This window comes from Lepidochelys olivacea (genome assembly GCF_965140295.1).
Source record: "Lepidochelys olivacea isolate rLepOli2 genome assembly, chromosome: 20".
In the NCBI taxonomy this organism is placed as follows: domain Eukaryota; kingdom Metazoa; phylum Chordata; order Testudines; family Cheloniidae; genus Lepidochelys; species Lepidochelys olivacea.
In genome coordinates, this window is record NC_140430.1 from 4,004,082 (window position 1) to 4,030,315 (window position 26,234).

Genomic DNA, 26,234 nt, shown 5'->3' on the forward strand with positions numbered 1-26,234 from the left:
GGGCTCTACCTGGCAGGGCAGGAGCCCTCGCTGGCTCTGATTGGCCGCCGCGTATAGGTCTCCAGGTACCCGTACAACTGGTGATGTCACAGACATTTCCGGAGCAACAGGCGGTGATGTCACAATGCCCAGGTTTATGACATTCACCGCAGGCCTGGGCGGAGCTCTGCCATAAACTCGCTGCCGGAACGCCCTCCTTCGCCCTGCAGCTGGCACCCCATGGGCCCTGCCAAGCTCAGGGGGAGCCCCAGGCAAAGGCTCTGTGGCTCCCCCTTCCCCATCTGTCCCCCGCTCGCTATGAGCGAGGGCAGCAGCCTCCCCTGTGCCGGGGGGGAGGGAACGGATCCCCCAACTCCCCATGCCCCGGGGTGCGCCAGGCAGCCGGACGTACCCAGACCAACAGCTGGGTGATGACCACATGGGGCAGGTCGCAGGCCAAGTGCAGGGCCGTGCGCCGGTCCTTGTCCCCGGAGCAGGTGTTGATCAGCTCCTTGGTGCTGTGTGCCAGCAACAGAAGCAGGGTGCCCAGGTCCTTCTCCTGCACGGCCCGGAACAGCTGCTGCCCCAGCGGGATCTCGGGGCTCGGGAACGGGGCCAGGAACACCCGCTGCTCGTACTTCGCCCGGATCCACGACTCCCGCTCCTCCCTGCAGTGAGAGATGCACCCGGGCGGAGATGAGTGCCCGGCGATGCAGACAGACTGGGCAGAGACGCAGAGCTCAGAGCTGGGGACCCCCAGGGGCCTGCAGTGCCTGGAGCCAGGTACCCCCCAGGATCATGCAGTGCTTGAAGCCAGGTATCCTGCAGGAACCTGGGCAAAGTCTGGAAACAGGTATCCCCAGGGGCCTGCAGTGCCCGGAGTCGGGTACCCCCCAGGGTTCTGCAGTGTCCAGAGCCAGGCACCCCCAGGAAACTGCAGTGCCCGGAGTTGGGTACCCCCCCCACGACAAAGTCCAGAGCCAGGTACCCCCAGGAACCTGCAGTGCCCAGAGCTGGGTACCTCCCCAGGGGCCTGGCAGTGCCCAGCTCATGATGCCTGCAACCTCCACCCTGCAGAAGTCTGGCAATGCCCACAGCCTGGTGCCCACAGGGTCCAGCTAGGTGAGAGAGGACTGTTATTTCCAGGGGCCTTTCAGCATCGTCCCCCTCCCCCCCCCGCCCCTTCCTGAGCCATTAGCTATTGCCCCCAGGAAACACCGGCCAGCTGAGTGGCAAACCCCACAGGGAGGCTGCATTCTTCCTTCTCTGCCTCTTTCCCCAGCAGCTCCCGCCCAGCCCCCGGGGGCTGGGCATGGGGCTGCCACCTGGGGCAGGGGCTCACCGGGACGACTCGCAGGTGGGCTTCCGGCGTCCCTGGGTGTTCTTCTCCCAGATGCTGTTGGCAGTCTCGTTGCCAATGGACGTCAGCACCAGGGTGAGCTCCAGGGGCCAGTCGTCGAGGTCCAGCGAGCGCACCCGCGACAGGTGGGTGCCCAGGTTCCGGTGGATGCCCGAGCACTCGATGCAGATCAGCGCCCCCAGGTTCAGGCTGGCCCAGGTGGGGTCTGGAGGAAGGGGGGGAGGACAGGTCCCCATCAGCACCACGGCCTGGGAACCAGCCACCCAGGGAGAGACCCCCGGCGCGAGCCTCGGTGCCGCCCGCCCCCCAGGAGTGAGACTCACTTGGTGCCCCGCAGTCCACACACAGGGAATTGCCTCTGGCATTGCGGATGGCCTGGATGGCCACCGCCTCGCTCTGGCTGTCCATCCGGGCCTGCAGGGAGCAAAGGGGGGGCAGTTGGCCAAGCAGCCGGGGAGCTGGGCACAGGTGCTCCAGGAGATCCCGGAGCCAGGACATAGACCCGCGTCCTGAGGTGTACCCCAGCTCTGGCCGTGGGGCTCAAGGTGAGCCACATCCGAGCTGAAACGCCCCCAGTTCTAGTCCTGGCAGTCTCTCCTCTGCCTTGTGGGACATAAGTGGCACCCACCTTGGGCTCCCCCTCTGCTCAGGGGTGAATCGCTTAGACCCCAGAGAAAGGGGTTTGACCCTGTTCCACCCCCAATACATGATTATGCCGGGAGCTGTACACTTTGGCTGCTGTCCCCCAGAAGTGGCTGCATTTCCCTCTCTGAAGGGACTGACTCAGGGCAGGCAGGGCCCCGCCCAGGTGGCAGGGCAGGGCAGGGCTCTGCAGGGAGTTCCCATGCTGTCCTGGCGGCTCCGCAGCCGGACGGCAGAGAGAGGACTCTGGGGAAATGCCCCAGGAGGCGACTGGCCCTGGGGAGCAGCTGGGGCCGCCATACCTTGTTTTTGCTGCTCTCACAGCACTGCAAGCTGGCAAGGATCTGGCTCTCGATTGCCTGGACCCAGGCGTCCCTCTCCTCGAAGCTGCTGGCCTCGAAGTGCCACGTCTGGCCCGTGCTCGACACGATGATGAACTCGAAGTTCTCCTCCTCTGCAGAAGGGAAAGCGGGGGTGGGGAGGGAGCGTCACCACCTGGGCACCCCACCGGAGCGACCCAATGGCTCTGCACGGTCAGGCTGGGGGAGGTCTGTCTGCCGGACAGGGGGCGGTAAGGCTGGCCGAACACCCCCCTTGCTTACAGGTTTATTTGTAGGGAGGACACAAAATACCCCTTTAAAGGAGCTGGGGCCAGCTGGGTAGTGTCAGGAGGAAGCTGGCAGCTCGGTCCCCAGCTCCCCCCTTACTGCTGGCCAGAGGGTGGCTGCGACGCGGGGGAACCCGGCTGGGAGGAGCGTACTGGGAGCATGCGGGCACGTAGCTAGCTGGGCGGGGCAGGGGCCAATGGCAAGTCGTCAGAGCAGTGCCCCGCCTTCATCCGGTGCCAGCCAGCACTTGCGGGATCAGCATGGAGCTCAGCACCCGGCTGTCTGCCCTGCCCCTTGCCCTAGGCACGGCCGGGCTCCTCCCCGCCCCGGGCGGCCGTCGGCACCACACGATGGAAGCACATCGACATGCATGAGTGACACCAGCACCGCGTGACGGCCGCTGCCCGTTACCTGTTTTATAAATATTTCTTAAACTACCAAAGGTTTTTAATTTCCACATTTTGCGCTTGGCTGCGGAGCGTCCGGGGGAGGGGGGGCAGCGGGAGGCAGGAGAGAATAAAGGGAGACAGTCAAGAGAAAAAGCCAGAAGACGGGGATCCCACCCGGAGGGGGGCAAAGCGCTGGCAGGGGAGGGAGGAAGCTGTGAGCAGTGTCAGCCACCCCCCCCCGCCCCCCCGGAGAGGTGGGGAGAGCTGGATGGGGAGGGGGGCACGCGTGCTGGGAAGCCATTCGCAGAGCGGGAATGAAACGCTTTCTAGCATCCGGTGGAGGGGCCAGCGTGTTGCCCGGTGCAGGGTCTGGCTGTCAGAATGGACCGGTATCGCCTGGACCGGGCCAGGAGGAGTTGTGCTGAGCGTGCCACCCTGGGCTGGGCGTGCCCCATGCCACGCTGCTCTGGGTCAGAGTCGCCCTGCCCCCCAGTCTCCGTGGCAGTCCTTCCCCGCCAGGGCAGGTCTCCATGGGTATGCCTACGCTGCAGGGTTCGAACTTGGGCTCAAGCCGAACCCACTCCTGTCTACACACAAATTGTGCTAGCCCAGGGCTTGGACCCCGGCTCCGGACCCCCCAGGGGCGGAGGGTCCAAACCGGAGTCAAGCCGGGACCCTGTTGCTTTGCAGTGTAGATGCCCTGGGAGCCCGCCGAAGGTGTCCAAGAATCCCACGGGCTGACTCTCTTTGTCCTCTCCCTCGAGGGCCCCCGGACTCCCCCTTGCCCCCCCTGCTCAGCTCCGGGCACTTTCTCCGAGGCCGTTCCCAGGATGCTCTAGGGCCCCCGAGCCAGGGGTGCTGCTCACAAGGCTGCCAAGGGGCGGCTCCCTGCGTTACCGCGCTGACAGCCTCCCTCACCTTCCGCCTGTCCCGTCGACCCCTCGGTTTTTGAGGGGGTCATCAGCTTCTTCCGGCGGTGCTTCTTCCTGTCAATCATGGGTGAAGGAGGCGGGTCTTTGCCGCTGGGGCTGGAGCTGGACACCCCTTCTCCGGCCAGGGACCCCTCTGCAGAGAGACAGGGGCGGGAGAAGTCACCCCACGTCTCTCCCATCTTCCGACCCTCCCCGCCCCCCCCCCCGGTGCCTGGAGAACCCCACTGGCATTCTCAGGGATTGGGAGCCAGCCACCGCCTCAGGCTCTGGAGAGGGATTTCTGCGGGCCCCTGGGCGCAATCGGGGCTCCAGGTTCTAGGTATCAGCCAATCTCTGGGGTCCTTGGGCAGCAAACAGCCGGGGTTTACCTGAAACATTAGCGCCTCCATCACCAGAGGTCCTGCTGGGAGCCCAGAGTGCCCCACAGCCGCCACGTACCCCCCAGTGGCCTTCCCTGCCCCCTTGCCGCTCGCCGGCCGTTGGCGAGGGATGCCGGGCGCTTCAGGGGGCAGCGCCGAACCTACCCCCGCCGGAGGTCTTGGTGCTGGCTGCCGAAGCGCAACGCTGGAGTGGCCGGTCCGTCTTCCCTGAGGCCTTGGCTGCTCGTTCTGTCGGGATGGTCAGCGCCGCCGGGGAGAGGCTAGCTGTGGGGAGAGAAGGGGAGCTGAGGGGTCTCCCCAGAGCGGAGGACCCTGGATCCAGCCGAGACAGCGCGCTGGGCTCGTATGATGACATATGGACCCACCGTGCACCAGTGAGCACAGCTAAGAAGCAACCCACTGGGCCACTAGGTGTCACCGTTGAGCTGTGTTCGATGGCTGGGCACAGGGCTCGGGCTGGGGGGGCCTGGAGTCACCCCAGAATGCCAGACCCTCCTGGGGCACCCAGCCCAGCCTCCCTCTCTGTCGCAACAGCCCCAAGTGCCCCAGCAAGAGCCAGCCCCCCTCCCAGCTGCCTCCCCCGTTGTGCCAGCCTTCCCTACACACACGAGCATCAGGCCGCCCCCCCTCCCCCCGCCTCCCTCACTTCCCTGTGGGCTCGGCAGCAGGGAGACGCCCAGGCCACCCTCCACCCACGGTCCAGGCACTGATGCCCCGGCTGGGAGGTGGCATGGGCTGGGTCCCCGCACAGAGCTGGGCCCTGCGGTCACTTACCGCCACCCTCGGGCGTCGGTCCCCCGCTCACGTCCCGCAGCAGGCCGTTGATGCTGGAGGAGGGGCTGCAGGCGGAGATGGCCCTGGGGGGGCGCTTGCCGGGCACCTTGACGGTGGTGCGCAGGAGGTCCATCCCCTTCCCGTGGGTGCTGTGAATGTAATCCTGGGGGGAGACAGGGAGTCACCGCAAAGCCCCCGGGCAGCCGCGGATCTAACTCCACCCGGCTCTCCGCCCTGTGTGCCCATCCCCACGGCGCCTGGCCTGGCCCCAGCCCACTACGGCGGGGTGGTATCCCCTCTCCCCTGGCGGGACGGTGCAGATTGGCCCCTGGTCCCGAGTGCTGGAGCTCAGCGGGCCCGGGGGAGATGGGGGAACCAGGAGAGCCGCTGAGTGAGCAACATCTGGCCGGGGGGCTGCTGATCTCGGAGCCAGGAAGCAGCTGGCACCCCCCGCCCCCGGCCCCCTGCTCATGGCAGTCGGCTCAGCTGGGCAGGGCCCTGGCGCGGGGGGCGCGGCCAGGCACTTACGTTGATGCTGGGGTGGTAGAAGAGGAGGCCGTTGCTGGACAGGGTCACGTATTTCTTCTTCCACTCCTTGTTGAGGGAATTGCCGCTGCGTTTCAGCAGGAAGCTCTGGGGGGAGTGAGGCAGGTTAGCCAAGGCCGGGAGGTGGGGGACTGCTGGTCATTTATGGAGCCCGTCCAGCCCTGAGGCACCTCCTCCCACCGGCCTCGGCACGGACCCTGTGCCCTTCCTGGGGCTGCCTGCCGGCGGCTCGCAGAGTGTGTTATCCGTGCCAAGGAGGGCCCCCACCCCATTTTACAGAAGGGGAAACTGAGGCCCAGACCGAGGCTATGCCGGGTCACCCAGCCAGCCGGTGGCTGAGCTGGGAATAAAACCCAGGTCGCCTGGGTCCCGGTCCAGTGCTCTGTTCACCAGGCCACCACCTTCTCCCAGGGACCCCCGCGGCCGGTATCCCACTCCGGGAGGGCCAGGGAGGTGGAGACAGCGTTTGCCCATGTGTGCAGTGGGCTGGCTGGGTGCACAAATGCCAGGGAGGCTGAGCTGAAGCCATGAGATCTGTGTGCATCCCCAGGTGTTGTGTTCCTGGGTGGGCATGCGTGTGCCGGGGTGTGTGTGTGTGCACGCAGGGTGTGTGTGTTTGCTCTGTGTGTGTGTGTGTTTGTTGGGGGTGTGTTTGCTGGGGGTGTGTGTGTGCGGGTGTGTGTTTGCTGGGGGTGTGTGTGCGGGTGTGTGTTTGCTGTGCGTGCGTGTGTTTGTTGGGTGTGTGTTTGCTGGGGGTGTTTGCTCGGTGTGTGTTTGTGTGTTTGCTGGGGGGTTGTTGGCTGGGTGTGTGTTTTCTGGGGTTGTGTGTGTGTGCATTTGTGGGGTGTGTCTGCTGGGGGGCTGTTTGCTCTGTGTGTTTGCTCGGGGTGTGTGTGTTTTCTGGGAGTGTGTTTGCTCTGTATGTGTGTGTTGGCTGGGGTTCTGTGTGTGCGTTTGCTCTGTGTGTTTGCTGGGTGTGTGTTTGCTCTGTGTGCGTGTGTGTGTTTGCTGGGGGTGTGTTTGCTCTGTATGTGTGTGTTGGCTGGGTGTGTGTTTGCTGGGGTTGTGTGTGTGTGCGTTTGCTCTGTGTGTTTGCTGGGTGTGTGTTGCTCTGTGTGCGTGTGTGTGTTTGCTGGGGGTGTGTTTGCTCTGTACGTGTGTGTTGGCTGGGTGTGTGTTTGTTGGGGTTGTGTGTGTGTGTGCGTTTGCTGGGTGCGTTTGCTCTCTGTGTGTGTGTGTGCGTTTGCTGGGTGTGTGCTTGAGGGTGTCGCTGTGGCGAAGGAAAGTCCTGGGTGCACCTCTCGGGCACTGGGGGGATGCCAGCTGCCAGGTGGCGAGGGGGCCCGGCTGTGCCCGCGGCTCTCACCTGTTTGATTGGGATGGCGCGGCCGCTGCCTGTGCTGTCCCCTCTGCTCTCCAGGCTCCTCTTCTCCGAATCGCTCCCCCGGCGGTTCTGCAACGTGACAAGGAGCCCTCAGCTAAAGGAATGTGGCCCCCAGGGGCACCACTGAGCCGGCCCCAGGGCGCGTCGCTGTCCCGCTCCCAGGGGGCACCACTGAACCATCCCCAGGGGGCACCACTGAGCCGGCCCCAGGGCGCGTCGCTGTCCCGCCCCCAGGGGGCACCACTGAACCATCCCCAGGGCGTGTCGCTGTCCCGCCCCCCAGGGGGTACCACTGAGCCGGCCCCAGGGCGCGTCGCTGCCCCGCCCCCAGGGGGCACCACTGAACCATCCCCAGGGGGCACCACTGAGCCGGCCCCAGGGCGCATCGCTGTCCCGCCCCCAGGGGGCACCACTGAACCATCCCCAGGGGGCACCACTGAGCCAGCCCCAGGGCGCATCGCTGTCCCGCCCCCAGGGGGCACCACTGAACCATCCCCAGGGCGTGTCGCTGTCCCGCCCCCCAGGGGGTACCACTGAGCCGGCCCCAGGGCGCATCGCTGTCCCGCCCCCAGGGGGCACCACTGAACCATCCCCAGGGCGTGTCGCTGTCCCGCCCCCCAGGGGGCACCACTGAACCATCCCCAGGGCGTGTCGCTGTCCCGCCCCCAGGGGGTACCACTGAACCATCCCCAGGGCGTGTCGCTGTCCCGCCCCCCAGGGGGTACCACTGAGCCATCCCCAGGGCACGTCGCTGTCCCACCCCCGGGGGCTCCACTGAGCCTGCCCCAGGGCACGTCGCTGTCCCACCCCCGGGGGCACCATTGAGCCGTCCCCAGGGGGCACCACTGAGCTGGTCCCAGGGCACGTCGCTGTCCCGCCCCCAGGGGGCACCACTGAGCCGGCCCCAGGACACGCCGCTGTCCTGTCCCAGCCCCAGGGGGCGCCACTGAGCTGGCTGGGAGCCAAACCCACATGCCCGTGCCCCACCTTCCCATGGGTTCCCAACCCCGGGCGGCTGTGGTGCATGGCTGTAGCCCACAGCGGTGTGTGGCCAGAGCGGCACGGGGCTCAGGGGAACGGCACCGTCAGACGCGCCCGGGCGGGAGCTCCGGAGATGGGGCGAGGCTCACCGTGAAGAGGCTGGTGCGGCGCTTGGCCCCGCGGTGCAGGGAGCTGGGGGTGCCGATCCCGACCGAGCCTTCGCTCCGCAGCTCGCGGTGGCTGATGTTGGGCGTAGACGGCAAGGAGGAGGAGTAATCGCTTGTGTGGCCTCCATTACTGGCCTGGAAAAGAGCCCCGGGCACCTGGCGTCAGCGTCCCCCGGCCCGGAGCCACCTGCTGTCCATGGGCCCCTTTTCCCCTGGGCCACGGAAATGCCCCCCTCTGACGGCTCCTTCTCCCCGACGGGCTGGGGCCCAGGGAGCGCAGTGAGTATGTGGGGGTTTAGGGGTTAGAGGGGCGGGGGCGGGACTCCTGGGTTCTGTCTCCAGCTCTGGGAGGGGAGTAGGGTCTAGTGGTTAAAGCAGTAGGGCCTGGGAGTTAGGGTTTTATTCTCTGCCTATAACCTCGCCCCCCCCCCCCCCACAGTCCCCCAGGGCCAGGGCAGTGACAGCTTTTCCTATTGCCCCCCCGCCCACTGCATGCTTGTCCCAGTTGCCCTGGTTCAGCGGGGAGATGGGGCCCAGCTGGGCACTGTGGTGCCCTTGGGGCTGGAACTGGCCCAGCCGCCGGCTCCATGAAAGGGGCTGCAGGCCTGGAGGCGGCTGAGGCTGGGGAGGGGGCGCCCCTGGTGCTGCGGTGCCCCCCGCTGGCTAAGGGAGGCACTGGCTGCTGCCGCTGGCCGTACCTGCCCAGGGTGGATCCCGCCCACGGGCGTGGAGGCTGCCGAGTGGCTGGGGGTGCTGGGCAGGGACTTGCAGGAGGCCAGGAGCTGCTGCTGCTTCTTCAGAGTGACGACCTTTTGGGCCACTGGGAGGGGAAGGAAAGTCCCGTGAGAGACAGGGAGCCACGCGGACCCCGCCCCCCGAGGGAGAGCCCCCCCAGCCATGGTAAGAGGGATCCCCCAGGGGACACATGGCCCCAGCCATGGCCATGGGGACCCCCAGGGAGACAGACCATCCCAGCCACGGCCACAGGGACCCCCCCGAGGGAGAGCCCACCCCAGCCACGGTTAGAGGGACCCCCCAGGGGACACACAGCCCCAGCCACTGCCAGGGGGACCCCCAGGGAGACAGACCATCCCAGCCACGGCCACAGGGACCACCCCCCTCCCATCCCAGCTAAAGCCAGGGGGACCCCCCAGGGGACACACAGCCCCAGCCACTGCCAGGGGGACCCCCAGAGAGACAGACCATCCCAGCCACAGCCACAGGGACCACCCCCCTCCCATCCCAGCTAAAGCCAGGGGGACCCCCCAGGGGACACACAGCCCCAGCCACTGCCAGGGGGACCCCCAGGGAGACAGACCATCCCAGCCACAGCCACAGGGACCACCCCCCTCCCATCCCAGCTAAAGCCAGGGGGACCCCCCAGGGGACACACAGCCCCAGCCACTGCCAGGGGGACCCCCAGGGAGACAGACCATCCCAGCCACAGCCACAGGGACCACCCCCCTCCCATCCCAGCTAAAGCCAGGGGGACCCCCCAGGGGACACACAGCCCCAGCCACTGCCAGGGGGACCCCCAGGGAGACAGACCATCCCAGCCACGGCCACAGGGACCACCCCCCTCCCATCCCAGCTAAAGCCAGGGGGACCCCCCAGGGGACACACAGCCCCAGCCACTGCCAGGGGGACCCCCAGGGAGACAGACCATCCCAGCCACGGCCACAGGGACCACCCCCCTCCCATCCCAGCTAAAGCCAGGGGGACCCCCCAGGGGGAGAGCCCACCCCAGCCACGGCCACAGGGATCCATGGGGGAACAAACCACCCCAGCCCCGGCCACCTAGACCCCGCCTCGGGTCCCGGCCCAGCCCTTGGGTGAAAGGGAAGGAGCAGCGGGGGCCCCGTGGGGCAGACCCCCGTGGCCGGCGGTTACCCTCACTGAAGACCCGGTCGACGTTGAGGCCGTAGGTGGCGCAGGTCTCGTAGTAGAGACAGCGTCTCATGTCGCCGCAGAGCGCCCGGGCCTGCGGGTCCTCGATCACCCGGGGGTTGGTGGAGCTGATCTTGTCTGGGGGGCGGGAGAAAGAACGGCCCCTTCTCACCCGGACGGACGGACCGAGGGACGCCGGGGTGGACCGGCACCACCCAGCTCCGCACCACCGCCCCCCTCTGGCGGCCGGGCGCCACCCCCCGCGAGGGGCCTCGGGGCTGGGATCAAGTCAGGGAGGGGGAAAGACGCGCGGCGCGTGGAGGGTTAAAGCCCCACGCACCAGACACAGCTCTCGGGTCTGGATCCTGGGGGCCACCGGAGCCAGGGCTGGCTGCGAGGGGAGAGCGCCCCCTAGTGACCACGCCCCGCTCCCCGCAGCGCCCCCTAGTGACCCCCCTCCCCGCTCCCTGTGTACAGAGCCCCCTAGTGACCCCCGCCCCGCTCCCCGCAGCGCCCCCTAGTGACCCCCGCCCCGCTCCCCGCAGCGCAGGGCCCCCTAGTGACCCCCATCCCCGCTCCCCGCAGCGCAGGGCCCCCCAGTGACCCCCATCCCCGCTCCCTGTGTACAGAGCCCCCTAGTGACCCCCGCCCCGCTCCCCACAGCGCAGGGCCCACTAGTGACCCCCATCCCCGCTCCCTGTGTACAGAGCCCCCTAGTGACCCCCGCCCCGCTCCCCGCAGCGCAGGGCCCCCCAGTGACCCCCATCCCCGCTCCCTGTGTACAGAGCCCCCTAGTGACCCCGCCCCGCTCCGTGCAGCGCAGGGCCCCCTAGTGACCCCCGCCCCGCTCCCCGCAGCGCAGGGCCCCCCAGTGACCCCCATCCCCGCTCCCTGTGTACAGAGCCCCCTAGTGACCCCGCCCCGCTCCGTGCAGCGCAGGGCCCCCTAGTGACCCCGCCCCGCTCCCCGCAGCGCAGGGCCCCCTAGTGACCCCCCGCCCCGCTCCCTGTGTACAGAGCCCCCTAGTGACCCCCCGCCCCGCTCCCCGCAGCGCAGCGCCCCCTAGTGACCCCCACCCCGCTCCCTCTGTACAGAGCCCCCTAGTGACCCCCCGCCCCGCTCCCTGTGTACAGAGCCCTCTAGTGACCCCCACCCCGCTCCCCGCAGCGCAGGGCCCCCTAGTGACCCCCTGCCCTGCTCCCTGTGTACAGAGCCCCCTAGTGACCCCCCGCCCCGCTCCCCGCAGTGCAGCGCCCCCTAGTGACCCCCACCCCGCTCCCTCTGTACAGAGCCCCCTAGTGACCCCGCCCCGCTCCCCGCAGCGCAGCGCCCCCTAGTGACCCCCTGCCCTGCTCCCTGTGTACAGAGCCCCCTAGTGACCCCGCCCCGCTCCCCGCAGCGCAGCGCCCCCTAGTGACCCCCTGCCCTGCTCCCTGTGTACAGAGCCCCCTAGTGACCCCCGCCCCGCTCCCTGCAGCACAGCGCCCCCTAGTGACCCCCTGCCCTGCTCCCTGTGTACAGAGCCCCCTAGTGACCCCCACCCGCTCCCTGTGTACAGAGCCCCCTAGTGACCCCCGCCCCGCTCCCTGTGTACAGAGCCCCCTAGTGACCCCCACCCCGCTCCCTCTGTACAGAGCCCCCTAGTGACCCCCACCCCGCTCCCCGCAGCGCAGCGCCCCCTAGTGACCCCCCGCCCCACTCCCTGTGTACAGAGCCCCCTAGTGACCCCCTCCCCTCTCCCCGCAGCGCAGGGCCCCCTAGTGACCCCGCCCCGCTCCCCGCAGCGCAGGGCCCCCTAGTGACCCCCACCCCGCTCCCTCTGTACAGAGCCCCCTAGTGACCCCCGCCCCGCTCCCTGCAGCACAGCGCCCCCTAGTGACCCCCGCCCCGCTCCCCGCAGCACAGCGCCCCCTAGTGACCCCCACCCCGCTCCCTGTGTACAGAGCCTCCTAATGACCCCCTCCCCGCTCCCCGCAGCGCAGCGCCCCCTGCTGAGCCCCCTTCCTCATTGCAGCCCCTGGGATTGGCTCAGATAGCCACCACCTACCGCGTGATGGCCTGCAGCAAGCGCCCACTCTGGGCATGTCCCCTTCCCTGCCCCTCCCCGGGGCCCCAGCCCTGCCCACACCCCACTCACCCTGCGTGCCCACCAGGGCCACGGCCACCTCCGAGGGGCTGCGGTAGCCAGTCAGGAGGCTGTAGTACTGCGAGACCTCCTGGAAGCTGGCTTCGTTCTCCAGGCTGAACACAAAGACCACGGCATCCACCCAGCTGGCAAACTGTGTGTGTGGGGGGGAGAGAGAGCGGGAAGGGGGGTTGGCTCTCTGTGCCGGGGGCAGGAATCCCCAACACAGCACCAGGGAACCCCCGCCCGCCCCCGCCTTGATGCCAGACCCGCGGGGGCGTCTCGGGAGTGGAGACAGCGGGAGCCAGGGATCAGCCGCGGGAGCATCCAGTGCCATGCGTTACCCCACCCCCCCCAGCTGTGGCTGATCCCCCCCCTGGTCCTCCCCCAGTGGTTACCTTGGCATCCGGGGCACCCCCTTCCTCTCGGATCAGTAACAGGTGACTCTGCCCGTCCACCACCAGTTCCTTCTTGAACTGTCCGCCTGGATCCAGAGAGAGGGGGAGAGAGCAAGCGCTGAGCACGGCCCCTGTGCCCGATGGCCCCTGCCTGCCCGCGCCAGGTGTGATGAAGTGGGACCGTTCTTAATGTTTCTTCCGAATAGTGTGGGGGTGCCTCAGTTTCCCCTAGGCAGTTCTTAAGTATCTAGGGAGTGGGGTAAGGGTGTATGATCATTGCAGAGCCCTAGAGGGCAGGTGTGTGCAGGGGTCTGGACACAGAGAATGGCCGACACCCTGTTTCCTGGCAACTGATGGCCTGGGCCCTTCTCCCCTGCAAGGTGAGAGCTAAAGGGTTGGAGAACAAAGGAATCAGGTGCCCTCATGGCCTGGGAAAGGGACAAAGCCCAGAGGAGGAGGGGCTGGAGAGAGTTTCAGTTTGGGGCTGACTACATGGAGTGAAGGGCAGACGTGGTTGTCTGGCTCACTGCCCCCCAAAATGGACCCAGCTGAGGGGTCCCGTTCTCTGCACCTACAAGCTCTGTGTTAGACCATGTGCCTGTCGTCTAATAAACCTTCTGTTTTATTGGCTGGCTGAGAGTCACGTCTGACTGCGGAGTCCGCCTGGGCAGACTCGCTGTCGGAAGCACAGAGAGGGGCAGGGGAGGCTGGAGGCTCTGGGGTCAGCCCCAGGAAGGTGGAGCCGGGGGAGCTGTGTGTCCTGCAGACAGGCTGCTCCCAGAGAGGAGACTTCCCCAGAGTCCTGACTGGCTTCGTAGGGAGCAGTCCCAGAGCATCGCCCGGGGACTTCGTGACACCAGGCTTAGCTCCCTCCCGAGCACAGGCAGCCTCATCCCAGTGCTCGGGGGAGGCGTTTGTTTGGGTCACAAAATCAGCCCCCGAGGTGACATAAAGCTCAAGTCACTGGCCTCTGCTCAGAAGTCCTAGCAGGGGGCTGCGGGTCGGGAGTGAGGGGCACCGGCAGAGCTGGGGGGAGCCCAGGGCTGGGTAGCAGGGGGCTGTGGGTCGGGAGTGAGGGGCGCCGGCAGAGCTGCCAGTGCCATGCACCCCCCAGCAGGGTCGGGCCTGTGGACTACGGAAGCAAAGAGGACATTGGAGGCTGAAGCCTCCTGGACCCAGGCCCCGTGTGTGGACAGGCTGGGGGCTCATGGCTGCAACTGCCCAGTTGCTGGCCCTGGTGACTTAGCCTCTGTGTCTAATCTGGGCACATTCGGGCTCTGGGCAATGGCCGGGGGGAAGCTGCCACCAGCTCTTCGTGCCCAGCCTGTCAGCTGTGCGGGATTCAATCGGGGCCATTGTCTGCAGCTCCCTCGGTGCCAGCAGCTGGCCCAGTGCCCTGCCCCCACCCCACCCCCGGGCCTGGGGGGCTGGCAGCAGCTTCCCATTGGGAGAACGGAGGGGTGGGAGATGGGGATCCACCGAGCCAGCCAGGGGGGCCCAGGTGGGACAGAGCCAAGGCTGGGTGCTTCCCACAATGTACCTGATGGGGCCCTCTCACCTGGGGCTAGCGGGGGAGGAGGGGAGAGGTCAGGGTGCCCAGCTGGGACATGCCCAGTTAGGAGAAAATCCAGGTATGGCAAAAATTAGGCTGACGGGCACATTCAGACTCCGAAATGGGCACGGTCTGGTCATAGTGGCAGGATCTGGCCGCAGAACCAGCACAATCTGGCCATGGAACTGGCAGGATCTGGCCATGGAACCGGCACAGTTTGGCCGTGGAACCGCCAGGGCCTGGCCACGGAATCGGCACAGTTTGGCCATGGAAGCACCAAGATCTGGCCACGGAACCGCCAGGGCCTGGCCACGGAACCAGCACAGTTTGGCCGTGGAAGCACCAAGATCTGGCCACGGAACCGCCAGGACCTGGCCACGGAACCGGCACAGTTTGGCCATGGAAGCACCAAGATCTGGCCACAGAACCGCCAGGACCTGGCCACGGAACCGGCACGTTCTCCGCTCTGCTGGCTGGATGCCCAGGCCCGAGGGAAGAGTTGGATTTACCGCCCCCGACATGCCCCTGATGGTCTCTGCAGGGCCCTAAAGGAGCGGAGCAGCCCGAGGCAGGGCCAGACCAGGGTGGGCCCCCCTCCCCGCCCTGGCACTCACTCTCGGCTGGCTCCAGGCCCAGGTAGGAGCCGGTGAGGAAGCGATGGACGAGGGCCGACTTCCCGCTCTTCATGCTGCCCAGGACGCCCTGGGAGGCCAAAGGGCAGAGGTCATGGCAGGCCATGCTCAGTCCTGTGCTAGACAGTGCCCCCCCGTCCCCCCCGTCCCCCCCACTCCAGTCACGCCCACTCCCCCACAAGCACAGCCCCCAGGGGTCACTGGCCAAGGTGTTGAGCCAGTGCCCAGCCCGCCCCCCTAGGGGGAAGGAGCTCCTCTGTGTCCGGGGGCCCCATGCACCCCCAATCCCTCCCCCAGCCCCCATGGGGCGGGGGGGGGCCCAGGGCTCTCTGCTGCCCCCTGTGGCTGGGCTGGGAGCGCCACGTGTCCTGGAGCAGGCCTGGGGTGGCATCCGACTCCACAGCCCACCCGGGCGCAACCCACCGCACAAGTCACGGGGCCTCTGAGCTCGGGCACCTGAACCAAGGCCAAATGTGAGCTGCCAGGCTCGGTGCCATGAGGCATTAAGGGTGAAATGGGCTAGCAGGGGGCTGCGGGTGGGGACTGAGGGGCACCAGCAGAGCTGGGGGGGGCAGGATCCCAAGACTGGGGGCTATGGGTAGGGATTGAGGGGCACCGGCAGAGCTGCGGGGGAGCCCAGGACTGGGGGCTGCGGGTCGGGGTCGAGGGGCACCGCAGAGCTGGGAGGGGGAGCAAAGGGCTAGGCTAGCAGGGGGCTGCAGGTTGTGATTGAGGGGCACCAGCAGAGCTGTGGGGGGGACCCCAGGGCTGCAGGTCAGGACTGAGGGGCACCCAGTGGGCGGGGGGGGAGGAAGCCAGGGCTGGGGGATGGGATTGAGGGGCACTGGCAGAATGGTGGGCAGATGGCGGGGAGGGAGCCAGGGCTGGGGGTCATGATTGAGGGGCACCCGGTGGGCGGGGGGGGGAGGGAGCCAGGGCTGTGGGTCGTGATTGAGGGGCACCCAGTGGGCGGCGGGGGAGGGAGCCAGGGCTGGGGGTCGGGATTGAGGGGCACCCAGTGGGCGGGGGGGGGGGAGGGAGCCAGGGCTGGGGGTCGGGATTGAGGGGCACCAGCAGAACGGTGGTGTGGGGGGGACCCAGGCCTCGGGGTCAGGTCTCACTGCCATAAATCCCATGTTTCCGTACGTCCCGCTGCTCGGTGGCTGTGGGGGGCGACGAGACACCTACCAGTCTGAGCTCCGGGATGGAGCGGCTGAGGGTCCATTCCTGGCTGTTTGCTATGGCCTCTGAGGAGAGAAAGAAAGGGGGCATGAGACCCACGGAGATGCCAGGTGGGCCAGGCAGCTCAGTGCTGGCTCCCGCTCCCCCCGGCTACAGAGCCCCAGCCCGCTGTGATAAAGGGACGGACCCGGCTCTGAACCACCAGGGAGTTTGGGGCAGAGGGCTCAGATCCCGCCATGGCACCGGGTCCCCCGGGCAGAGAGGCGACGGTCATCAGGGCCAGTCTCCCAGCCACGCGCACCAGAACAAAAGGCAGCTCTGTGCGCCCTTGCGGTAGGGCGGGCAGCTGCCAACCGGCCCTGGCAGGAGCCGCGCGGGGGCAACGCCACCCCGGAGGAGAAGGACGGGGCCTGAGGGAGCGAGCGTTGCAAGGGGACGGAAGAGGAGGTGACGGTGGGAGCACAAAGGGCTGGCATGAGCCAACGGCAGGCCTGGGCGAGTGCGTGGGTCCCAGCCAGGTGCCAGTTCTTCCACAGAGCCAGGCGGGCACCGTGCATTCCTAGTGCAAAGGCCTTGAGCCCGGAGTGATGGGCACGTCTGAGAGAGAGACAGATGGGGTGTATGGGGATAGATAGATGGAGGAGTGGAGGAATGGGGGTGTGTGTGTGTGTGTGTGTGTGTGTGTGTGTGTGTGTGTGTGTGTGTGTTTAACCCTTTCCATGCTGCACGTCTCCCGAATGCCCTTGCTCTGCCGGGCTGATCGTTCCATTAACGCTTATTACTGTGGCCTGAGCCCCGTTTCCCGCAGAGCTGCCCCGAGACGGATCCGCTGGCTCCTTCCCGCCCAGTCCCGCTCCCCGGCCGGCTGGGCCGCGGACGCAGGCCGTGGCTCGCGGTTGGCTCTGTGCCGCTGACAGACTGACGGGCCCCACTTCCCCTGCTGCTGATGCATTGCGCTGCGCCTGGGGGAGGCTGGCTCCGCTTGATGTTTCACGGCGCCTTGGGCAGCTGGTGGGTGCCAGGTCTGCGGGGGCGGGGGGGGGCAGGGCGGGCCAGGGACAGATGCATGAGCAGCCACTCAAGACCACCCTGCCGACCTGAACAGCAGCGCCTCCCCGAGCAGGCCAGGACGCGGCTCCGGGTTCACTCGGGGCTGGAGTGACACGGAGAGAGACAGGGACGGGAGCAGGGGCATTTACATCGAGGATCTGAGCGTTGTTGGCACCCGGGGCCCGATCCTCCCCTGCCTCTAACCTTGGGCCCAACACTGCACTCTGGCGTCTTTACACCAGCCAGACTGGTGCAAAGGGGCCTTGAGGCAGGCGCCAGGGGTCCGGATCAGGCCCCCTCGGTGCGTACCCAGCTGCCGTCATCCAGTGCTGCCCTGGCCAACGGGGCACGCCGCTCTGCTTCGGGAGCAGTTCCCCCGTGCTGCGGTCAGTATTACCCCCCACCGCTGGGGAGGGGGGAACGGAGGCAGGGGAGAGGGCTGTGCCAGCCTGGGGACGGCAGGGCCTGGAGCCTGGGTCTTTACATTGGAAGCTGAATGGAGCCACGGGGCGCCCGGACGCGGAGCCGCGGCACAGAGAGGCTATTTACACACAGGCCTGGCTGCTCGGGGAGACACTGGGTTATTGAGCCCTGGATGACAGAGGCACGGATCAGCGGCTGGAGAGCGGCGCGGGAAAGCAACCGGAGCAAAACTCCATCGCGGCATTTACATGAGGGGTCCCCACGGCCCCGGGATCTGCCACCACGGCACCACCCCACAGACCCCCCCGGCTCCGGACGCAACAGCGTGGACGTGGTCCTGGGCTACACTGTGCATACTGCCCCATATACACTCTGCTGTGCATCACAAACACGACAGATACCAGCCCCATATATACCCCACTGCCCCGTATAGCCCAGCATGGATCCAGGACCCAGTCTCACTATATGTACTAGCCCCATATATACGGCACCCCTCCCCATGTAGACCAGCATGGATGCCGCCCCTGTGGAAAGCGAGGGCGGCATCCACCCGGTGCTGTGTCTGGCTGGATTTGACTCCCAGTGACGGGGTCTTGCCTGCGAAGCAGACAGCTGGGGGGCAAGGGGGGGTGTTAATGTCCTTTCTCTGCCGGTTTGCCCCAGCCCAGGGTCTGGGCTCCAGGGCAGGTGACTCTGGGCCCAGGCGGCCGCCGGTGGGACAGGCCCTGCCACGGGCTGCGCCCAGCCGGGCTCCACGGCACCGCACGGCGGAACTCGCTCCGTCTCTCTGTTACCATGGAACTGTTGCTAAGCAACAGTGCCCAGCGCGTTGCCGAGCGACCCAGAGAGACAAGGGCCAAGGCTACAGGCCCGCTGGCTCTGGATTCCTGGAGCTGAGGGTGTTGCCTGACAGCCAGATTCCCGTGGGTGCAGCCACGCTGGCCGCTGGCCCCACGTTGGACGGCTTCCAGCTGGTGCCACCCCACTCCAACCAGCTGAGAGCCCCGCCACCCCCACCTAGGGGCGTCTCTCACTCATGCCCTGGCCCCTGATGGAGGATGCTACCCGACCCTCCTAACCTCCTGGTCAGGCACGTCCGTGGCTATCTTGTCGGGTTCCCATATGGTTCCCAGCACCACCTGATCTGAACACCTCACGCTCTTCAAACCCTCCATCCAGTCCCGTTCTCCCCCCCCGCCCGGTGAGGTATGGGGAGTGTTATCCCTGTTTTTAAGATGGGGAAACTGAGGCACAGAATAGCTAAGTGACTTGCCCGAGGTGGTAGAGCAAAGGGCATCAAATCCGGCTCTCCGAAGCGCCCTCACCACTGGGCCGGCCCTCTTCTCCAGGGAGGACTTTTTCAAAGGCACTCAGGAGGAAGAGCAGACCAAGCCCCAGTGAAAGCCAGTTGTGTGCCTAACTTCCTTAGGAACCTCTGACTATCCCAGTGCTGCAGGGACACAGGGACAGATGGGGAGGGCGGGCAGGAGACCAGTAAACTGCCCCCCATCCATCGTATCAGGGAGACACCAGAAAGCAGGGGCAAAGGTCTGGGTTAGCCGAAGAATCCAGCGAGGCTGTCTCTGCCATCCGCCCTCCTCTCCCCCTGCGGCTGCCTTGACTCAGTGATTGCCTGGTGCCGTGAGTCACAGCGACAGGCTTGGCTCTCTCTGCCCCGGACTGGTGCCATCATCTCGGGTTGTTATGTAAGTGCAGCTCGAACAGTCACCAAAGGAGGTCGCTTGCCATGGCCCCCCGAACACACCGACGACGGGACTCTAGCCCAAAACTGAGCAGACACAACCAGCGTGGGCCTCCTTGGATGCCCCACGCTGGCAAGGATGCAAAATCTGGATTGCTCGTGGCCTGCCCCGAAGCTGGGAAGCTACTGGGGTTCAGAGCAGAGGCGGGGAACCCCTGGGCTCCGAGTATTCAGGAACCACCAGCCCTGAACGAGGCAGATGCCCCGACCTCTCAGTTAGGGGCTGGACGGGGAGCCTGGATCCCGGGAAGCGGCCAGGCCAATCCTCAAAGAAATCGTGCTCTTGGGAAGCTCCTGATGCCCCCCACTCAGACCCACGCTGCTCCCTACGGGCACGTGGCACCAGCTCTGCACCCTGCCCCCTTGCCCAGGCTTCACGGGAGACGCTGCCCCCTGCTGGGGACACAGTCACATGTGAGGGATTGCAGCCTGCGATAAGGACTGGGCCGGGGCAGCAGCAGGGACCGCCTGCAGCGGAGCAGGGAGCTCGGGACTGAGCCTCAGACGCTGCCCCCCCGGCCGTGCCCAGATGGCAAACACAACGCCAAGCTTGCAGGTGGGGGGGAGGGCAGGCAGCCCCCCTCCCCCTCCTCCCTGGCACATGGCCCTTGGGTGACAGCATCAAGCGGGCTGGGAGAAGCCACGGTCTGGCACCTGCAGGCAGCCACTGGATCGGTCGCGCTTGGCTGGGCGCCTGACAAGTGTCACTGAGCTTTCCCCTGACACAACCCGCCCCCCACCCTTAGTGTTAACGAAGGAGAATCCCAGCACCAATTAGAGCAGGACCATGGGCAACAGCACAGTGAACGTCCTTCGAGGTTTCTGCCATGCAGCTTTGCCGGGGCTCGGAGGAAACCAGTGCAGGGCAGGCTGCCTGGGGTTGATCCCGGGGCTGTACATCACTTTGGGTTGGAGAGCTACAACCCCCCCGCTTCCTTTTGCACCACTTCAGCCACCGTCTGCTTGCTCCCTTGTCTCGACAGCCCCCCCAGAGAGAAGCACCCAACATTTGCTGGGCTCTTCTGATAATCCAGCCGTGGGGGGGGGGGGTCACCCCGGGCTATTCAGGTGCCTCGAAAGGACCTGAGCTCTTTTGAAAGCCTGGCCCCAGATGAAGTGCTGGAGAACTACGTCACAGCCGGATGGGTCCCGCCAGCCAGGACTTTCCCTGATGCCCTTTGGCTCAGCGGCATGCCGCCACCTGGACCCGTGGCAGCCAGACGGGACCTAATTCTCCTTTGCCCCCGGTCGGGGCAAATCGCTGCTTGGTGGATTCGGTCTCCCTTTGCCCTGAAGGATGCTCGATCGGGGCCCCGCCCTGGAAGCCGGGCGTGCACGTACCGGGCTGGGCAGCGCGCGTGCAAAGTGTCCGTGCAGCACTTCAAAGTCGTGCAAAGAGGCGTGTGCACCTTTATCCGCGACAGGGAGCAAAGGGGCTGCTGACCCCCCCCCTCCCGCCCCGGCAGGCCTTTCGTAAGCTATTGGAGCAAGGCTCAGCCACCGTATGGCTGGGCACATCCTGCCTCGGCCCTAGTAACAACCCTCCCCGGCTATGACATCACCCCTCCCCCAGCCTGATTGGTGCGGAACCGCTCAAGCAGCAAGTCAGCTCCCGCGACTGGGGCAAACTCAGCCGCCGCGATTGGCCCGGCAGGTTCGGCATCTTGCTCCCAGCAGCCGCCAATATCTGCTGCGCGGTGGGAAGAAAAGCCCAGCATGCACCTGGCCAGCGGGGCACTGCTGCACGTGGGGCGGGGGCTGGGATTCCTTCCTGACCCCCGGGGGCCGAGAGATCAGCGTAGGCCCTGGAACGTGAGAGCTGACTGCCCCAGCCCCCGGCTGCCAGGGCTGCAAGACAAATCTGATTAGCGGGAAAGGAATTAGCCAGCTGGCTTTGAAAGCCCCCGCCCCCAGCTCCAGGTCCTCATCACAGGGCGAGCTGGCCCTTTAAGGGGAGCAGGGATTTATCCCCCTTCCCAAGTGAGGGGAGGGGCTCAGGTCAGTCCCTTTAGGGCCAGAGGGCCTGCAGGGATCAGGCGACACCTGGCCCAGGTGTGGCTGAGCCCGCCTCCCCTTAAAGGGCCAGCTCACCCTGTGACAGTCCTAAGGAGGGATTCAGAGCAGTGGTCACGGGCGGGAGCCGAGGCTGAGGGCAAAGCAGGGCTCTTGCTCTCCGGAGGATGCTAAAGCCTGAGATACGGCCATGGAATTTAGACACCTAACTCCCACTGAAACCAATGGGAGTTAGGCACTTACATACCATTGAGGATCTAGGCCTTCATCTCTATTGCTCTGGGATAGCCGGGAAAGAAGGCCGTCCTAGCCACTCGCAATCTACGCCCCTTGGGATGGAGGGCAGGGGCTTGGCACAAGGGCACGGAACCACCAGCCACGGGCAGGGCTGGGGAGACGCCGCCGTGGCTGGAGGATGATCTGTGCCAACGGTTCCAGCTTGGGCTCTCTCTTTCTGTCGGGCCTGCCTGCTGTCTCTTTGGGGAAAGAACCATACTGCACCCAGGGTAACGGCCCCAATCCCCGACTAGGGTCTCCTGGCACAACCACAGTTCAGAGAGATAATGACTGTTGGCTGTGGTACAGTGCCCACCTCACAAAACCCATTGCCACGCTGGGCATTGGGCTTGTCGGCTGCTTCAGCAGGGAGCACAGAGCGAGCTCCCCTCTGGAGCCCGGAGAGGGTTCCCCAGGGCTGAGGGATATCGGCCGTGGGCGGTTTGGGTAACTTACACTGGCGCTGCCTGGGGCGTCCCATAGTGGGGGCTTGGGCCCAGATCCTAACAAGGTATTGAGGTGCCTAATGAGGATCTGGGCTTTGGCCCTCCAAGGTGGCCAGGCTGGCACTGAGTTGAGACCAGAAGGAACCAGTGTGGGCATCTAGGCTGACCTGCCAGAGGCTCTTCCCCTGGGATTCCTACGTCCAGCCCATATCTGGTGGGTGAGCTAGAACATGTTCCCACCGAGGCTGAGATTCTCCAAAAGCAGGTCGGGTACCTGCTGACACCCCTTGGCTCCAACACCCAGAGATTTCCAAAATCCCAGCCCTACCTAGCTCCTCCCAGAGCCCTCGTTCCAGCAGACGCACGGTGCTGAGGCGAGCGAAACAAGGGAATGAGCACCTGACAGCCCAGACCTGTTGTGTGTCTCCCCGCTGTGCCCCCACGGGCAGGCAGCCAGCGCCCCATTACGCCCCAAATGCTGGAGCTGAGCTCCCCTGTGCCGGGAGGAGGAGGGGCACCGCCATGCGATGTGTGTGTGGCTCTGTGGCTGATGGAAGCCAACAGCTCCCTCGGTGCCACAGTGCCCAGACAAAACACCTTTTTAATCCCCCTCTGCAATCCCTTCCCCGCCGCGCGCTCTGTCTGTCTAGGCCTCCTGCCGGTCGCTTCTCCCAGGCTGCGGCGTTTGAAATGCCAGTCAGCGGAGATCAAAGGCAAGCCTGGCTGTTACAGAACCGGCGTGCCGCGGGGACGCCGTCCCTGATTAGCACCCCCGCTGCGTGGAGGGGGAGCCGACGCAGGGCATCAAAGGGACCGGCGCAGGGATGCCTGGGCGTTCATGTCTATATGCTGGATCTGCCAGGCAGGGATGGCCAGGTCCCTGTCGCCGCATGCTGTGTGCCCGCCGGGACATGGCACGAACCCCCTGGCTCCCTGCCTTCAGGACAGGCCAGTGTCCCCCTCTGCCAGCAGGTAGGTTGTGCCGCAGAAAGCCTTCCGGAGACCAAGGCCTGGCTCTGCTCTGCCCCCTTGTTCACCCAGCCGGGTCGCCCGCCTCATGCTTCTGTGCTTCTGATTCCCTCTCGTTCCTCAGCCTCAGGAACAGCTCCCCGGGGCCGGGCAGGTGGCTACTGATACGACCCGTTTGGGCTGGAAGGGGCACTGTACGTCTTATTAACCCGTCGCTGCAGGGAACCAAGGGGCAGTGAGGTCTAGTGGGTAGAGGCTCTCCCCGGGGTCTAAGGACACTTGGGTTCTGTTCCCAGCCTTCCCACTGCCTTTGGGCAGGTCACGACACTGCTCTGTGCCCCAGTTTACCTGCCTGTACTAATGGGGGTAATGATATTTAGCTCTTTTGTAAAGTGAAAAAAAAACCTGCCCCGTGCCTCAGTTTCCCCTCCCACTCTTAGCCATCTAAACCATGAGCTCTTGGGATCAGGGAATATCTCTCAGTCTGTGTTTGTACAGCACCTAGCACAATGCTCCCCCCCTCCACTAGCTGTTACCGTAACACATCTAAATAACGTAACACATCTAAATAACGCTAGAGGAGCACTTCCATGCTCAGGCGTTTTCACCAAAAAGCCCAGCTGAGCTGCCCTGGACTTTTCCTGCATTTGCTCGTCACGGGAAGGGAGGGTGGCCTTCTTTAGCCCTAAACAAGGCCTTGGTTCCTTCCAGCCTAGGTGCTCCCTGTTTATCACCATGGTGCTGGGAGGTGCTTAGAAGCTGCCCTCAGCTGAGTCACCTTAGATCCAAAGCCATTAAAGCTGACGGGTGGCCATGAGAAGGAGCAATTCCAGCCAAGGCAGTAGCCCCGGGGCAGGTCATAGCAGAGCCGTGTGGGCTGAGGGGTCTCCATGGGGCAAGGAGGCAAAGGAAGCCAGGAGCAGGAGTTGTGAGCAAGTCGCAGAGAGACAGCTCTCCTTGGGCACAGAGCCTGCCGGAGAGCAGACCTGGGGATTTCTGAGCAAGGAAACGGCTTGCTGTGGTTTGTCCCGCTGCGTTCAGGGACAGGGGACTCTGTCCTGACTTGGAGCATCGGCCAGGCCCAGCAATTGGCTGCACGGCTCAGGCCAAAGGGCTAACGCTGTTGGTCCTGCTTCACAGGTGAGCCCAATTGCCTCATCCCAGCTCTCACGAGGGACAGAGCCCCCGACTCCCAGTCTGCTGCTCTAGCCACTAGCCTGTACTGCCTCTACAGCCCTTTGCAGTCCGCCCCACGGAGGCTGCTGCAATGGAGAATGGACTGCGGAAAGCCACCGACAATAACCCCCTCGGCCAGGAATTCAGGGACCGAGCCGCCCAGGATGGCCAGAGGGCTGATAGGAAGGTGTTTAATAAACACCAAGAGTTCTCCGTGATTGCTAATGAGTTGCTCCGATCGGGGCTCAGGGACCAGCCTCCCTGCAGATGGGGCTGGAGAGGGAAGAGTCCTGTTAGCTCAGCCAGGCCAAGACTCGGCCCCACACCTGAGCTGAGTTTGGAGGGTGCTCAGCTCGCCCCCCGCCCCACCACCGGCAGCTGGGGGCATCGGAGCCACGCCAGGGACGAGAGGAGCCTTGGGCCACAGCAGAAACGAGGTGTCTTGGGTTTTTGGCAGTGAAACCTCACAACCTGCAACCTAACACAACAGCAAGTGGCTGGGTCCATTCCTGGCCCTGCCACGCCCCTGCTGGGTGACCTGTGGCAAGTCGGTTCTCTGTCTCAGTTTCCCTTCTCACGCCTTGTCTATTCAGACTGTGAGCCCTTCAGGGCTCGGACTGTCATGAGCGGGGCCCTGCTCTCGGGTGGGACCTTCGGGTGCTACCGTACTACGCACGCTAAATGCGAGGCAGGGGTGCAGGGCGGAGCTGGACTCTGATCCCTGTGCCCAGAGAGATCAGCATTTGGGAGCCTCACTGATTTCAGTGGGCCAGCTTGTGGGCTAAGGCCCTGCTCCATAGGAGCAAATGGGGTAAAAGTCTGGCTCCCCGGCCCCCCAACTTCTCAATGGGATTGTGGGGGTGAGGTTTCAACATCCAGCTCAGGTGGGGGGGGGGTATTTGTGAACTGGCCCCATAAGCTGCCTGTCTCTGGGCGGAGAAAGGCACTTCCGAGACACAAAGCCAGGTGATGATGGCTCGTTTCAGAGATGAGAAATAATAATGGGCTTCCCACGCTGAATCACCAGTCAGGCAGCTCATGAAGATGCCGGGATCTGCCAAGCGGCGAGACCACAAACACACCCGATTGCCCACTGAGGTTGGAGGCAGTTTCCCAGCATTGTCTCCCGGCCCCAGGCGCCAGGAACTCATCTGGAAAGGAGACGCCCCGTAACCTGGTGCTTGGACTCCGATAAACGCTGTGGAGAAAGGCACCTGGAAAAGCAGCAAGGCCTCAGGACTCCTGGGTTCTGTAAGTCCCAGTTTGCCCTTCCTGGGTGACCTGGGGCAAGTCCCTTCCTGGCTCCGTGCCTCAGTTTCCCCTCCCGCCCTTCATCTATTTAGACTGTGAGCTCTGCAGGGGAGGGGCTGCCTCTCGCCCTATGTCTGTGCAGCCTTGATCAATGGGGCCCCAAATCTTGGTTTGGGGCCTCTAGGTGCTACCGTAATGCACCAGGTAGCAGCACAGTGAGCACAGGACCCGGGCGGCTCAGGGCCTCTGCAGAAAGGTCTCAGGAGCGGGAAGGCTGAGAGCAGGGCTGGCATAGGCAGGTGACATGCAAGCTTCCCACCCCCCCTCTGCCAAGGGGCATGACTCCTGTTCTGCAGCCAGGCTCTGGGCTCCCCACACCCCCAGCTCCGCTGGTACCCCTCAATCCCAACCCCCAGGCCCCTGCTATCCCAGCCCTGGGCTGCCCACATATACACATCTGGGCTCATGACCCTCTATTCTGACCCAGAGCCCCCTGCTTCCCCGCCCCATGCCTCAGTTTCCCCTCCCACACCTTCTCTATTCAGACTGGGAGCGTTTCAGGGCTGGGACTGTCTCTCTCATCAGGAGGCACGTGGGTTATCCGAGCCCACAGCAAGGCCCCAGGTCGGGGGGTGGGCGGGAATGACTGCGTCAGTACCCAAGGCTGGCGTCGCTAATTACGGCCTCGTTACCAGAGTGACTGTGAACCTAACCAAGGAAGCAACGCCCCTCCCCAAGGGGCACAAATCCACTCCCTCTCCCCAGCCCCTGAGTTTATCTGACTGGCTCCAGCATCAAGGTTCCCATCAGGGCGGGTCTCGGAGACCAGACCCTGCCAACTCAAGCCAAGCCTGCTGCATGGACGCCCCTCGCAGGGGCTGAGCCAGTTTCCTGAGACGGCGGGTGAGCAGCTGGCAAGGGCCGGAGCGTGACGGACCATGGGGACCCCG

The 26,234-nt window shown here is 65.5% G+C and overlaps 1 protein-coding gene across 2 annotated transcripts in view; it reads right to left on the bottom strand.

Moving 5' to 3' along the window:
* The window catches only part of AGAP2 (ArfGAP with GTPase domain, ankyrin repeat and PH domain 2), a 38,888-nt gene that overhangs the window by 3,209 nt on the left and 9,445 nt on the right, over positions 1–26,234 (bottom strand). The window contains exons 2-18 of one of the 2 annotated variants that reach the window (XM_084610010.1): positions 15,925–15,983; positions 14,719–14,806; positions 12,553–12,638; positions 12,167–12,308; positions 10,033–10,167; positions 8,841–8,962; positions 8,125–8,277; positions 6,977–7,063; positions 5,593–5,697; positions 5,065–5,227; positions 4,435–4,554; positions 3,897–4,043; positions 3,001–3,060; positions 2,284–2,435; positions 1,663–1,753; positions 1,322–1,544; positions 392–647 (exon numbers count right to left, since the gene is read on the bottom strand). In XM_084610010.1, coding sequence (XP_084466136.1) covers positions 392–647; positions 1,322–1,544; positions 1,663–1,753; positions 2,284–2,435; positions 3,001–3,060; positions 3,897–4,043; positions 4,435–4,554; positions 5,065–5,227; positions 5,593–5,697; positions 6,977–7,063; positions 8,125–8,277; positions 8,841–8,962; positions 10,033–10,167; positions 12,167–12,308; positions 12,553–12,638; positions 14,719–14,806; positions 15,925–15,983 — 2,189 coding nt within the window. The remainder of the gene's footprint in view (positions 1–391; positions 648–1,321; positions 1,545–1,662; positions 1,754–2,283; positions 2,436–3,000; positions 3,061–3,896; positions 4,044–4,434; positions 4,555–5,064; positions 5,228–5,592; positions 5,698–6,976; positions 7,064–8,124; positions 8,278–8,840; positions 8,963–10,032; positions 10,168–12,166; positions 12,309–12,552; positions 12,639–14,718; positions 14,807–15,924; positions 15,984–26,234) is intronic. The other variant, XM_084610011.1, reaches the window with a different exon arrangement.